Raw genomic sequence first — 15,727 nt, 5'->3', positions numbered from 1 at the left:
AACGAGAGGAGAATGGATAGTGGCATTTGTCTTGTAGAGGAAAAAAACTGAACATATATATAAAATCTGAACAAAGGTAACAATGTTGCCAGCTTATCAGTTGGGAATTCTTGCACCATAGTTTGAAAATTACCAGCTTACATCCTTTTCCTGCAGCAATAACAGAATCTTATCTAGAACACAGTCGACACTCTACCTTCAATGTATCACCCCAGAGATCACTGATCTTAAGAGCCGCCGCAAACTAGGCTCCTGCGGGAACAAACCTTGCCAGCACGTCCCTGACGTCATGAGGCTGCGCCTCTCACCCCGCCCCTTTCTCAGCCTCTTTCTCCGTGCCAGAGTGGTTTTTCCTTTGCTAGGGCAGCATTGCCAGCATGCTGTCTCAGTTGGCAGAATTTTCCTGCCAAAGTGGATCACAGTCTTTTCCACTTCACTACAAGGCAGCATTACAGGAAAACACCACACAATTTGTATATATACTGTATATAGTGTTCTTTCACTACTTTGCGGTTCACTTTTAGCGAACTCGCTGTTTTGCGGGTTTTTGAAGATATTAATAAAAATATAAAATATTTACGTCCAGTGGAGGCCAGGGACCTCAGAAGTGTGACAGAAGTGCGGGGAAGGCCTGCCTGCCTGGCCTGCTGCCGCCTGCATGGCTCCAAAGGCTCTGTTGGGGTCTGAGGTGGTCAGGGAGGCAGGTAGGTACCCTTAGGTTGGTCCGGGAGACAGGGAAGGAATGGGTAAGATATATATATATATATATATATATATATATATATATAGTGTCAGGAACGACTTGAGAAACTGCAAGTTGCTTCTGGTGTGGGAGAATTGGCCGTCTGCAAAGACGTTGCCCAGGGGACGCCTGGATGTTTTGCTATCCTTGTGTGAAGCTTCTCTCATGTCCCCGCATGGAGAGCTGGAGCTGATAGAGGGTGCTCATTCGCCTCTCCCCGGATTCGAACCTGCGACCTGTTGCTCTTAAGTCCTGCCGGCACAGGGGTTTAACCCACTGCACCACTGGGGGCTCCGAAATAATATATAATATATATATAAAATAATGTATAAATATCAAAATTAATATGGCGTTCCTACTTCATGGATTTTCACTTATTGTGGGTGGTCCTGAATGGAACCCCTGCAATAAGGGAGGGAATGCTGTACTGAGAAAGAGGAAGCCTTTTTCCATGCTACAAGCTGACATTGTCACGGATGTCATTGCTGGAATGGGGGCATACACTGATTTCTATTTGCATTTGTTGAGAAATGAACAGCACAACAGAGGAAAATATCATATTGTCTCCAGACACCCAACGTACTCTTCCTTGCACAGTTTTGTTTCAGTTGTGAGGAAGTGCGATGTGCTGTCTTTCCTTCAAACCTAGTTGTAATTGCTGCACTAAGCAAACCTGCCTACCTGTCTACTTTGTACAAGACTGGAAAAAGGTTTCATGCCTTATGTCGAGGTGCCCAGATTCTCATTCACAGATGAGAATCTTCTCATGTCTGGCAACACTGAGATGGAACATTGCTTATGTTGCACAAACATACACACCGGAGAGTATGCCTACATGGTGACATATACATACACACACACATACACGCACAAGCAAGAATGTGTATTTGGATGGCGGATTCTTGGAAATAGACATTCTTAGCAAATATGGATGACAGATCAATTGTAATTTATTTTCTTTTAACACTGTATCATCATAAAGAAAACTGGTATAAATGAAAAAATCTATTTCAAATATCTACATCTAAAATTTTAGGCAGTGAAAAAGCACTTTGTTGACAAGGAGTGTGGAATGATGAATGTTAATTGTCAGAAACTGCTGAATGCCTTTTTTTTAGTTGCCACAAACAAATTCACATATCAGAACGAACAATACTGCTAAATATTCCATTTTTTTGTTTTCTTTTGTTAAAACGCACTGGGGAAAATAACAGAAAAGAAAAAGAAAAAGAGAAACAACCCCTCCCCTGCCCCTGGAAATTCATACATACTTCAAAGTTTTGAAATTGAAGCAATATTTAGAACCATAGATGAAGAAACACTGTGGCATTGGTGTAATATACACAATGCACTTCTTTCTCTCTCTCTCTCTTTTAAATCTGTAATGTACATCAAATACTTTACAACAATGCATTAACAAAAGGCAAGAAACATCTTGCTGTACAGAGGAAACCCCAAATGCAACTTGAAGCCTAGATTCACAATGGATGAGGAGAGGAAACAAAGTGTGAGAAGCTGTCCCCCCTAAGGTTTGTAAACTGTTCATTTTCTTGTGCTTAACTCTGGACCCTTGTCAGCTGTCATACCTTCCCCGATTCCCTTCCGTCACATTCAATGTACAGCACTATTTGTTTTAAACTCTACATACAAGGTCAACTGCAAAGTTGCCTCCCTACACAATATATTTCTATATCTATATATAGAGAGACAGGATTATATAGATACAGAAATAGATATACATTTCCCCCTTTCTAATGACACTCCCGTGCTTAACTTCCAATTCTTTTCGCCACCTAAAAGGTATCTTAATTTTTTTTCCACACTGATTATCAGGGCCTTCCTATGGAACAGGCTTTAACAAACTAAATTTGCAGGAAAAGAATGTCTTGTGGTATGCATGCACATGCACAGTTCCTGGAGCTTTCCCCCCCTTTGCCGAAATCTCAAACCCAGGAATCCGGAGACGCTGGATAGTGGCTTGTTTCATAATTGAGTTCACTGTAGGGCCGGGCAGCAGAGTAGAAGTCGACGTAGTTGCCAGTGGACTTGAGTCCCAGATGCATATTATACTCGCTTGCAGGTGGGCGGTGATGCACTTGGTCCTCAAAGAAGGACTCGTCATAGTTTCTCGTTGAATTCTGAAATGGCTGATATGGTTCATAATCCTTCCTAGTGGGCTCCTGTGGAACTGGCTGTGTTGAAACCTATCAACAGAACAATAAGCCTCAGATTCTTAGGTTAGATTATAATGACAGGAAACAAACTGCCAGTTAAGGCACTGTTGACTGGTTAAGCATCCCTTATCTGGAATTCCAAAATACGAAATACTCCAAAATGGTCCACATGGGTGGTTGAGATAGTGACACTTTTGCTTTCTTACAGTTCAGTGCACACAAACTTTGCTTCTGGGTTTTTGTAAGTTATTTCGGGCTATATGGCCATGTTCTAAATGCCTCTAGAACAGTGATGAGCAACCTTTTGAGATGAGTGTGTCAAAATTCACCAAAAAAATCGAACATAACTTGAGTGGGGTGTCACTTTGAGGGGGAAAAACTTAATTTTGTGATATCTATAGTTTAAATAACAAAAGTATAATTTTTCAATGGAGAAAAAGTTGCGGGCCTGAAAATAGTTGTTCTTTTATGATTTTGGGGTGCTGAAAATGAAAATGACATTTAAAAATGTATATTGGCTCTAGTTTTTATGATATAAGCAATCATGTGATCACGTATGGTTGAAAAAATGCATGTTGCGACTTACACTATGGAAGATTCTAGAATACTCTAGAAAGTTTGATGACGCAGTATTAGTGCCGTGTGCAAAAGCCAGAAAGCCCTATATAAGGCCAGACTTTTGAACGGTGAGGGTCAGTCAGTTGAAGACTGAGACAATATCGTTAAACATCGTTTTACATTGTTCTTTTTACTGTAGTTATGCCTCGCACGTGTGTAAATAAAGCACTATGGAAAAAAGATATCAAGGTAAATGGACTCCGTCAATGCTGTCAGACTACTGCTGGAGCATTGTAAGAGACAATCCTTTCCTTGAATACAAAAGAAAAGTCAAGAGAAGCAAACAGGATATAAACTAAAGTCACGATTAAAGTGACATTTAAACTTTCAGACTTTTCAACTGCATTAGGCCTACTAATATAGTTTCTTGCTGCACAAACATAAACAATAGACTAATTAAATAAATATTTCTCATGTATAAACTATTGGCAATATAATTTGACTAAAATTTAGTAAATATTCATGGTTTATATACATGCAGTAAGGTTAGGCGCATTATCATAATATTAACTAATTAACTATTGTGGAGAAAATTGAAATAGCTGTTGCATAAAAACCAGAGCCAATTAACACATTTAATTACTATATTTGAATTCAGCATGTTAAATTTATTAAGAAACGGCACATTTCATTTCCGTAACTGAGAAAAACTGAAAATTTGTAGAACAGTGTTATAATATACAAATTTTTAATAAACCAAAAACTAATTATTTAACTTACCTGCTTAATGTAAATTAAGATGGCTGCCGCTGTTTCTAATGGTGGGAAATGGCACCCATAGCACAGACCCTTGCCTCTCCCAGCCTCCTCCTTACTTATTTCAGTAATGATGGTAAATTAGATATCCATGACACCTCAGAACAGCAGATTGTATGATGGTTGCTGTGGTTATGTGGTTGCTAAGTAATAGCGATCACAGGACCCCCAAAGATGCATTCCCCGTGACATTTTGCTCCGCCGGCTGGAAGTGAGGTCAAATATCCCCTAATGGCCTAACCAGAAGTCCCAGAACTAGACACTTTGTGCCAGAGTTCTGTTATTTTGGCCTACAGACCTCCGGCACAGCGTGTCTACACTACAGCAAATGTTTCATCCTCGGCTACTGCACTTGGCCGTGCAGGAGCCAAGGATGAAACGTCCTTGGCATGCAATCCATGCTTCTCTATATGCGGCTGTGTGTCATCAAAAATGGCTACGCGTGTCAGTACTGACACGCGTGTCATAGATTCGCCATCACAGCTCTAGAACATGGCCATATAGCCCCCCAAAAAACCTTACAACAACCCAGTGATTCCAGCCATGAAAGCCTTCGACAATACAAACTTTGCTTCATTTTATATCATAAAAATAGGATATAAAATTACCTTCCGATTTTAGAAAGTATATACAAAATGTACGTAAAATTTGTTTTTCTACACTGGTCCCATCTCCCAAGATACCTCATTATGCACATATATGCAAATATAGGTATCTGAAACTCACAATGTCCCAATTAAGGGATATTCAACATGTAGAACCATTCTGCTTCCAAGCACCATTGATGAGGACTGGTTCACAGCATTTTGGCAGTTACGTCAAACAGCTCTGAATTAATTCTGTGGTTTTGCTTGAACTTTATGAAATGATTGCTTTAACATTTATATTCATGACTTTTCCTAACAGACACTTTGCTTAAAGGCGTAGGTAAAGAGCACAGGTTATGATGACCTATGGTTAAACTTTTTGAATAATTGGTAGATTTTACCCAGATTCCCAGGTCCCAACCTTTGAAGTAAAAGGTTGTGGAAATGCTCCAAATGACAGATGAGGACTCTCTAAAAACACCTTACCTTCATAATCAAAAACAGGGATAGATGCAGACATTTAACAATGTCTGGCCTTTTGATAGAAGGTTAAGTTGAAGAGGCCCTACAGCATTACCACAATATGAGTATTATTTTAACCATTCTAAAAAATTGAGAGGGTTTTTTTTATTTAGAGGGACCTCATAGTGAGATGTAGTTTACTTAGTTCGTGCCAAAAATATTACAAAATTCTGTTTTAATAAGTTGTAAACCACCCTGAGTCCCATTATAGGGGAAAAGATGGACTTAAAATAATAATTATCATGAAGTAGGTGTCCTAGTCCATGCTAATCCCAGAGGGTGGATCACTGATGGTTTCAACCCATATGCGGATATCCACAATGTAGGCACTGGGTCTGAAGTTCATTCTGCTCAGAAAAAAAATTCTGCAGGATTGTAGAATTTCCCAGGTAACTCTATGCTGTATGTTTAATCTCAAGCATGTGATGTAAACTACCAGTAGACTTTTTCAATTTATTGGACCAGAATAATACTAAAATATAATGCCATTTAGTTAGACAACAAATAAGGTCAAAAGTGGCATTCTTATATAACAATGCTGGAAACTCCCATGTAGACAGCAACCTAACGGTAGCTAATGGATTTAAAGTCCTTCAATTGTCAGCATTCCATCCTTTGGCAATTCTGGGCTTTGCAGTTTAGACAAAAATATTTAGAGTGCTCAGCCAGAGAACTTCTTGTTGAACTGCAAAGCCCCAGGACTCTAGAAGATATAGGATATTAACACAGCAAGTGGAAGGTTAGTGTTATGAGAACAGGTCCATCTACTTGGTCTTTTTAACCTGAACTCATCCTGAGTTTATTTTTAGCAGTCCCCGTGATGTTCTTGCACTTGTGGTAACTATAATGGAATAACAGTTGTATAAAAGCAACAGAGACAGTGAGTTATCACACTTTTCACCTAATATGCAGAAGTTAATGTGAAATATAGTTCAACCTATCTGGAGGATGCTAGTTTTAGGATGGATGGGAGAGTAAAAGGAAGAAGAAAAATGAAAAAAAAAGTCTTGGGATATCTAAATGATTGACAGAAGAAGTGGAAGAAAACTCCTCCAGATGGCACTTGTTTACAGAAACTCCTATGGCCTTTTCCTCCATTCCTCCATATGAAAGGTTGTAAAATAGATCACATTCTAAGGATGGTTGTTGAGTACAGGCAGTCCCTGACTTGCAAATATCTGACTTACAAATGATTCATCATTAAGAATGGGGGTGAGACAACAGGAAGTGACAGCAATCTACCCCTCGGAAAATTCACTCCTGGAAGAGTTATTGTGGGGAAAAGGTGTCTCCACTGAAGTTTTGTCATCAATCCTTGTCTCCACAACAAGCCAAATTTTTCAAAATCCTATCATCACAGGGACAGAAAATGAGGTGAAATCTACTGAACAGTGGAATAGACAGCAAAACATATACCACAGGGGTATTAATCATTCCCTATGATATTCAAAACTATATATATATATATGTGTGTGTGTGTGTGTGTGTGTGTGTGTGTGTGTGTGTGTATATATATATATAGTTTGATAAAAAATGGTTCAAAACTTGTTTCCGATATAGGGGGCACTGGTGGTTGGGATCTAAAGTAAGTTCCGATTTTCACAGAAAAAAAGTTCAAAACTTTGCGAAACTTCCGAGACTTCCGAATCTTTCATTAATGGTTTCAAAGTGTTATTTCCTGTTTCATTGGGTGGTTTTTACTTTGAAAGTAGTTGTTTTACTCCAGAAAGGGGGGGGGGAGTAAAGAGAAGAAATCAATCCACTCTGGTTAAAACTGCTTCTCTTGCTGAAGACTGAAGCGGGAGGGAAAGGAAATGAAGTGAATCCATCCACACTGGTTTAAACTGACGCGGGAGGGAAAGGAAAGGAAGGGAATCCATCCACACTGGTTAAAACTGATGCGGGAGGGTAAGAAAAGGAAGAGAATCCATCCACACTGGTTAAAACCGCTTCTCTTGCTTAAGACTGATGTGGGAGGGAAAAGAAAGGATGGGAATCCATCCACACCAGTTTAGAATGCTTCTCTTGCTTGAACCCAGGCCAGGGAACAGAAGCAGGAGAAAAACTGAATCATTTCTGACTCACTTACTGATTCATAAGAGAAATTGAGGAAAAAGCTTTGAAAGGGCAAAGGGACTTCCGGTTTCCTTAAAAACTTTGAAATCACTTCAAAAAGGAAATCTTTCCTAATTTATTCCAAATTACGAAGATTCCGACTGAACCTAGCCATGCCTAATATATATATATGGCTGGAGTTACACTTTAAAAAACATATCTGTTCCAATTTACATACAAATTCTACTTGAGAACAAACCTACAGAACGTATCTTGTTCGTAGCTTGGGGACTGCCTATGTATCACATTTTAAGGATGGTTGTAAGGTATATCGTATTATTTCAAGGAGGAAGTTAACTGTGTGGGAGCGGTAAACCCACCATATTTCTTCAAAAGTCACAACAAAAAATGACAACCTTTTACCAGTAAGGAAACAAAGTTTGGAAAACCCTATAAATTGAGATATGATAGGCTGAGATTTCAGCCTGGCTAGATCTTCTCAAATGAGGAGTATACCCCATTTGTATTTGAAAAGGTACACCCAATTCTACACTGACTAGAGGATCACATTAAATATTGTTCTTATGAACATAAATATTCCCCTTTCTTTCACCTGTCTGCTATATAGAGTCCCTTATTCCACTAAGATTCAATGAAATCTCAAACCCTTACAAGCATTTTCTCTTCGGACATATTTATGTACAGACAATTTCAGCAAAACCTTAACATTTGGACAAGATCTAGTAACTGCCAAATGATTATGAAATCTACTATCTCAACACACCCTGAGATTTATGGCAAGTGTACTGATTTAATTACACAGGAAAGTGACCCGAAAACATAACTGGTATCAAATATTGTATCCTATAATGATCTTATACTGTCTTGGGGGTACTGCCTTGCAGTGGCTCCAGTCATTTCTTGAGGGACGGTCCCAGAAGGTGTTACTGGGTGACACCTGTTCGGCCCCACAACCGTTGTCGTGTGGAGTCCCACAGGGTTCGATTCTGTCCCCAATGTTGTTTAACATCTACATGAAGCCGCTGGGAGAGATCATTCGGAGTTTCGGACTGAGATGTTATCTCTACGCAGATGATGTCCAGATCTGTCACTCCTTCTCACCTGTCACCAAGGAGGCTGTCCAGACCTTGAACCGGTGTCTAGCTGCTGTGTCGGACTGGATGAGAGCTAACAAATTGAAACTGAATCCAGACAAGACAGAGGTCCTACTGGTCAGTCGGAAGGCCGAACAGGGTATAGGGTTACAGCCTGTGTTGGATGGGGTTACACTCCCCTTGAAGACGCAGGTTCACAGCTTGGGAGTGATCCTGGACTCACCGCTGAGCCTGGAACCCCAGGTCTCAGCGGTGGCCGGGAGAGCTTTTGCGCAATTAAAACTTGTGCACCAGTTGCGCCCGTACCTTGGGAAGTCTGATCTGGCCACAGTGGTCCACGCTCTTGTCACATCCCGAATAGACTACTGCAACGCGCTCTACGTGGGGTTGCCCTTGAAGACGGTTCGGAAACTTCAACTAGTCCAGCGAGCGGCAGCCAGATTGCTCACCGGGGCGACATACAGGGAGCACACCACCCCCCTGTTGTGCCAGCTCCACTGGCTGCCGGTGCAGTTCCGAGCACAATTCAAGGTGCTGGTTTTGACCTATAAAACCCTGTACGGTTCCAGTCCAGTGTATCTGTCCGAACGTATCTCCCTTTACGTCCCACCCCGGAGTCTGAGATCAGCTGGGGAGGCACTGCTCTCGACCCCACCACTTTCACAAGTGAGGCTGGTGGGGACGAGGAGCAGGGCTTTCTCAGTGGTGGCCCCTCACCTGTGGAACTCACTCCCGGGGGAAATTAGGACATCATCTTCCCTCCTCTCCTTCAGGAGGAGGGTGAAGACGTGGCTTTGGGACCAGGCCTTCGGGCAATCGGGCAATTAAATCAGATGAATACGACCAGCAGGATGGAAGAAGTGGAATTGAGAATGAGAGCTATGAGTTAGTGAACGCTGACCATGTGGGGGGATGAATTGGGTTTGTATGGGGTTTTTATTGATTTTATTGGTATTATATATGAATTGTTAACTATGAATTTGTAATAATTTTGTATTGATTGTTTTGTGACGCTTTTGTAAGCCGCCCTGAGTCCCCCCCGGGGTGAGAAGGGCGGGGTATAAGAACCTGTAATAAATAAATAAATAAATAAATTATATCAATGACCATTATAGGAGAAAAGCAAAGTCTGTAGTCTGTTGTTGTTGAAAAAAACAACATTTTCACATTTTTAGGATTTTTTTGAAATGGAAAAAAAACAGTCTGGGACTCTTATCAGCAGTGGCTATGGAAAAAAGGAATTTATAAAAACAAAACAAAAAAAGAAAAAGAAAGTCTTATGCACTTAAGAGATTAAGTGGCAAGTCCTTTCCCCCTTTTCCCAATACTGTAGACACAAATCATATTCGTTTTCAAAAACAACGGATTGCTTTAGCCACATACCTGGTTGTGTTTAATATCTTCAGCAGGTGCACCATAAGAATTTCTGTACAAAGTAGAGATTCCAGTGTTCTGAGCTAAAGGCGGGAGAAAAAAGAACCGCATTACCATTAATAAGCCAGGGGCATGAAAATTCAATGTTAAACCAACAACAGTGCTGAAATGTTCTCCTTTGAACAAAGAGTGAATATTAGAGTTTAGCTGCCGGGTAAAAATTGGGATGTTACACCCAATAATCTCCTCTCTTCTTTTCCAATATTAGAACATGAAAATAATCCAGTGAATCTGACTGGCAAAAAAGATACATGATATTATTCATGCAACACTTAATGAGCATGGAATTAATTATTTGTTACCACAGAATGCTACATAAAGATGCATGAGATTTGGGAATATTAATATTCAAAATTACTGCAAAAATCCACAATTTCTACATTAAAAAACCATACATTTGTAGCCATAATGGTTTTGGATTTTGATTTTAAAAAGATTATGGTTCTTCTGCTGATTGTGTCAATTGATTGTGTCAATTGGTTCTGATTGTGTCTTCTGTTCTGTGTCAATTGGTTGCAGGCATTCAAGACCACCAAATAGATAGAAGCGTGTAAATGAGGAGAGCACAGATTACTCATTGTGTGTCAGGATTGCATTCACACTGTAGAATGGAAATTTGTGAGTGTTCATATACAAGAATCAAGGGTAACCTCACATCCTTTCTTATTGCACCACAGTGTTTGTACCACTCTGTACAATAATTTCCATAAACCATCTAAAACATTTGATATAAGAACTTTCCAAGAAATGCTTATTTAATTGTTTGGAGCATGTTCATCCACTTCACAAACTTTGCATATCATTTCTGATGAAAAACTGTACAAAATTAGAGTACCAAATGTATGTTGAACAAATGAGGCCAACCTATAAGTAGTTACTGTGATTAACACATATGAGGTATCAGGTGCTTTACAGTCTTACTGGATTATTTTTCATATCAGGAGCAACTTGAGAAACTGCAAGTCACTTCTAGTGTGGGAGAATTGGCCATATGCAAGGATGACTTTACTGGATGAATATGGGTTTTCTTCCATACAAAAAAATCATGCAGCTTTAAGGCTATTTAGTTCCACGCTGTTCCTTTTTCAAGCTCGTATTTCTCTTGTGGCCAAATTGATTTCTCTAGTGGGTAAACTACATCTGTTAGAGCGAAAAATGAATGGTTCTCCTTGTTGAAAGTTGCTGAGTATTACATCTCATGACAATTACTGTGATGTAACTGGTGACAAATGAAAACTCTTTCCCCAAGGCATTTTTAGAATACAACTCAAATGTTATTTTACTGGTTTTTAGGAAATAATGTTTAGACATTGAGTACTCTACCACTGTAACAGTAAAACATGGATGTATTAATATAGCACATCAGTAATCATTTTTAAACCATCTGTCACTGAAAGCCTGGCTCCATCCACATACTTTGTCTTTTTGTGGTTGTTTCCATTAGGTGTTAGATTTCAGAGTTCTTTATTTTGCTAGAAAAATAAGTGAGCTCAAGATAGTTTACCTAGATTTTGATCCCAACATAAGATTCACACTTTATTTTATATTCCGCTTTATCTCCACGGAGGGACTCAGAGCAGATTACAATACACATATAAAGTAAACATTCATTGTACACATATAGTGAACAATGACATACAACACAGACAAAGGTAAACGCCTTCCCCTTTTTCCATCTCTGGCGTCTGGAGGCGATGCTCAATTCTGGCCATGGGGAGGTGCTCTTGTTCCATTTTCCATGTCGAGGAGCCTGTTGTCCATGGACATCTCCAGTTGTGTTGCCGACATGTCTGCATATCTGCATGGGGTACCCTTTTATTTATTTATTATATTATATTATATTATATTATTTATTTATTTCGAGGTTTTATATACCGACCCTCTCACCTTCAAAGAGGGATTCGGACCGGTTCACAACATGTGTTAACATACAAAGAATATACAATAACAACACAATGCCACTTCATAACACGATTAAAATATCAGCACTATACACATTAAAACATTATCATCACAGTTAAAAGAGCCAAATCGTCCGACACCATCACAATCCCATTCATCATCCTCCTTTCATGTGGGCAAAGAATTAAATCAGTTGTCAAATGCCGCGTTCCACAACCAGGTCTTTGTTGGTTTCCTGAACGTCATGCGGGAGGGGGCAGTTCTGATCTCTAATGGCAGGGAGTTCCAAAGTCGAGGGGCCACCATCGAGAAGGCCCTTTCCCTCATCCCCACCAGCTGTGCTTGTGCAGGCAGTGGGACCGAGAGCAGGGCCCCTCCAGATGATCTTAGTGGTCTTGATGGTTCGTAAGGGAGAATACGTTCGGAGAGGTAAACAGGGACGGAGTCGTTTAGGGCTTTATAGGTTAACACCAGCACTTTGAATTGTGCTCGGAAGCTAATCGGCAGCCAGTGGAGTTCGAGTAACAGTGGAGTGGTGTGCTCCCTGTACCCAGCCCCCGTTAGTAATCTGGCTGCCGCGCGTTGTACTTGCTGCAGCTTCCGGGCAGTCATCAGAGGCAACCCCACGTAGAGAGCGTTGAAGTAATCTAAGCAGGATGTAACCAAAGCGTGTACTACCGTGGCCAAGTCAGCCTTCCCTTCCTTTTACCTTCCTGCCAAGGCAGTAGCTATTGATCTACTCATACTACATGCTTTCAAACTGCTAGGTTGGCAGGAGATAGGGTTGACAGTTGGGAGCTCACCCCGACTTGCAACTTCAAACTTTCCGGTCAGCAGCTTTCCTGCGGTTTAACCTGCAGTGCTACCATGGCTTATTCCATTTTGTTAAGAAAAAATCTGTCTCTTCTGGAAACGTAGAAGGCCTTTTATAACTATCTCAGTATGAGAAGAAATGTGAAATGTCCTTGATGTTTTTCATTTATTTTGAAATGGTGTCATATTATAAGTGAAAAATTACCTGAGATAATGGAAGCCAAATATATTGGATTCTCATCTGGAAAAGAATTCTTGTCATATTTTGATCTATTTTATTACTTTGCTAATATTATTGAAGTGACAACATTGTTTTTAATTGCAGTCTTTTGAAAAATCAGATCAAAGTACACTTTCTTTGACTTTAGTCTTTTAAAGACTATGGAACTATTGCCCCCATATAGTTGTAGGATGTGTGTGTCCATGTGTACATCCTGTTTCCCTGCTGCCTTTTCCAGTGGTCTGAGAATTAATTTGTCATACATTATCTATTTATTTATAGCTAAATAGGTTTGGGAGGAAAGGATGTTAGATGATTCTTAAATGATTTGGTTTTGATTAGACCTTTTTGAAAAAAAAACTTCATACAATGTGCTTCTAAGGTTCATAACCAGTCCTGCCTTTCTGAAAGAGGTATTTACTCCTTCAGTTTGAGACTCCTTAATACTTGCAAGAATCAAGGGTTGACCTATGTATAGCTGGGTTGATGCCGGGTTGATGCTTTCAGGTTTGGTCACAGATCTTCATTTGGAATTCAACAAGAATAATTGCATTTTATTACTTCTGTTATAGCTTTCAGAATCCTCGGGAGTCTTGATTATAAATAGTCTATGGCAAGGCTCTTGAATTCTGCAAGCATTTTCTGAAGTAATCTTATTTGTGGCTGGAATGTCATAGAGTTGTACTTGCAGCTTGCCAGCTTCCTGAGATCATCCTTTCATGGTAATGCAGTATTCACTCATTTTTTCATCCTGTGCACTATATATGTGAGGTCCCTTGGAAATCTGGAGTACGATGCCATCAATGATGTTGTTGATAAACTTTTTTATCACACACACGTTAGCTTCTGTATACCTCCTTAATGTATTCTGTAGTAAGATACTTCACAATAGGGTTGTGATCTGAAATGGAATCTATAGAAGGTTAAACAGGCATGGTGAATTTGGCGAACTTGTGTGTCTAAATACATCGGTGGAAGTGATAGCATCAAGTCTTCTTACTGGAGTATTTGGAATGGCAAGTCCAAACTTTGCTTCTTTAGTCCAGATCCCTGTGTGGCTCAAACTCCTGAGAGACTTTATTGCTGTTTCTGATGCTGTTATCACACTGTCTTGCTTCCCTTCCCTCTTATAACATATTCAGAGGCAGGAAAACGTACCCTTTTCTGTGGTTACAGAAAGGCCATGTTTGTTTTGTTTTGATCTTAGAGAAGCTATACGTTGTAATACATATAATCATGCAACCTGTACACAACTGAGTCTGAACGAAACGCTGGGTGCAAATTATTTCTTGAAGGTGAAAAAAAAAGTCACACAAGGTTGGGTTTTTATATTATATTTTATTGAACCATTGATCCAGTTTCCTTTTCATGCTTCTTAAGGCTCTTTTTCAAGGTGTTGTAAACATTTCATACACAAACAGAATAACTTTCCTTTCATTTCTTCTTCTCTTTCTCTGCAGAGGAGACTTTATTTGATGCCGTAATAACTTGCCCTAAGCACAGTGTCAGTAACCTGAAAAAGCAAATAAGACTTGTGATCTCCATTCTCAATCATACAACGCAAACAACTGTAGATAATATTATTTTTGCACAGATGTCTAAGCTCATTGTTTACAAAAAGATAAACATCTGGTAGAGCAAATATGAGGTGTTTGTGTCAGAGTTTGTGCCCAGCTAAAAAGAAGTACATGTGAAGAAGGCAGACAGAAAAAAAATGGGGGAAAATAGGAAAAATTGGGACCAGGGAATGCGGTTGTGGGAGGATCAAATCAACAAAACAGAACTGGTGTGAAAAACAAAGTCATCTAAATGGAGATACTACTTAAGAAATGTAGAAGCACTTTCTTCATGACACCCTGACTTAAAAGATAGGAAAAGAAGGCATTGTATAAGATGTTTTTTATTTCTTCATCAGAAAGTGCTAAGAAATCTGCTTGGATTGCCTCTCCAACAGCAGTTCTATTAAGAAATTAACTTCTAGAAAGCAAAGGTATCCCTATGACTGCATACTTCACGTTGTCCTCTACAGTTCAAATATGACCTATAGAGTAATAAAACCCCCAAAATGTGAAGTGTGAAAGTGACAGCTTGTATTATTACAGATATACTAATCAAGCAGTGAGAATTGGCAGTGTAATGTGTGAAATAATCCCCGCCCCAAATTTAAATACAACAGAAAAATACAATACCTTGTCAAAATGTAGAACGTATCAGTTTTTCTTGTTCTTCGTAGATTCTTCCAGGTTTTTTTTTGCGAATCAAGATCTAATGTGAAATGTCTGGATCTTATGCTTCCAAGTAACTTCATGATCAAATGTATTGTTCCTCTCCATTCTGTTTCATATCTTGGATCCATTACATGCAATCTGGTGAAAATCTGTAGTGTCTCATAATTCACAACAAATTATATATTCTAAATGTAAGTGTTGCTATTGATGAAGAAGCTTATCATGGCAGCTTTTGAGAGATCCAAGTCATAGTATCATAGCGAAGAGCTACAAAGAACACAGCTATCACACTTTATAATCTAGAGTTATGGTTCATAGTGAGGTCAAACCAAACAAAGTGAACAAAGTTGTAAATACTTTTGTTAATACCAGTTAGTAGTTTTCCAAATGGTTATCTCAGCAGCCCATCCTCCTGTGCCCTTGCTGTTGTTAGTAGCCCACCAGCAAGTTTTTCTTCAAGTTTGCTCTTTCTGGTGTGCTTCCAACTGTACATGTTTCAGGCACCTGTGTCTCTGACATAGGTGTCATGAAGTTATTCACCCCTTTCTTGATCAAGTGAAC

General features: G+C 39.5%; 1 protein-coding gene across 9 annotated transcripts in view; it reads right to left on the bottom strand.

Moving 5' to 3' along the window:
- Window positions 1-1,674: 1,674 nt before the first annotated feature.
- Window positions 1,675-15,727, bottom strand: part of CTNND2 (catenin delta 2) — a 623,732-nt gene continuing 609,679 nt past the window's right edge. For all 9 annotated transcript variants that reach the window (XM_067467540.1, XM_067467541.1, XM_067467543.1 and 6 more), the window contains 2 exons: window positions 9,953-10,026; window positions 1,675-2,946 (listed from right to left, as the gene is read on the bottom strand). In XM_067467540.1, coding sequence (XP_067323641.1) covers window positions 2,686-2,946; window positions 9,953-10,026 — 335 coding nt within the window. In that variant the 3' untranslated portion in view covers window positions 1,675-2,685. The remainder of the gene's footprint in view (window positions 2,947-9,952; window positions 10,027-15,727) is intronic.

The sequence above is a fragment of the Anolis sagrei genome, chromosome 4, assembly GCF_037176765.1.
Source record: "Anolis sagrei isolate rAnoSag1 chromosome 4, rAnoSag1.mat, whole genome shotgun sequence".
Lineage (NCBI taxonomy): Eukaryota > Metazoa > Chordata > Lepidosauria > Squamata > Dactyloidae > Anolis > Anolis sagrei.
The sequence above is the reverse complement of the archived record's forward strand: the minus strand, read 5'-3'. Positions and strand labels throughout refer to the sequence as shown.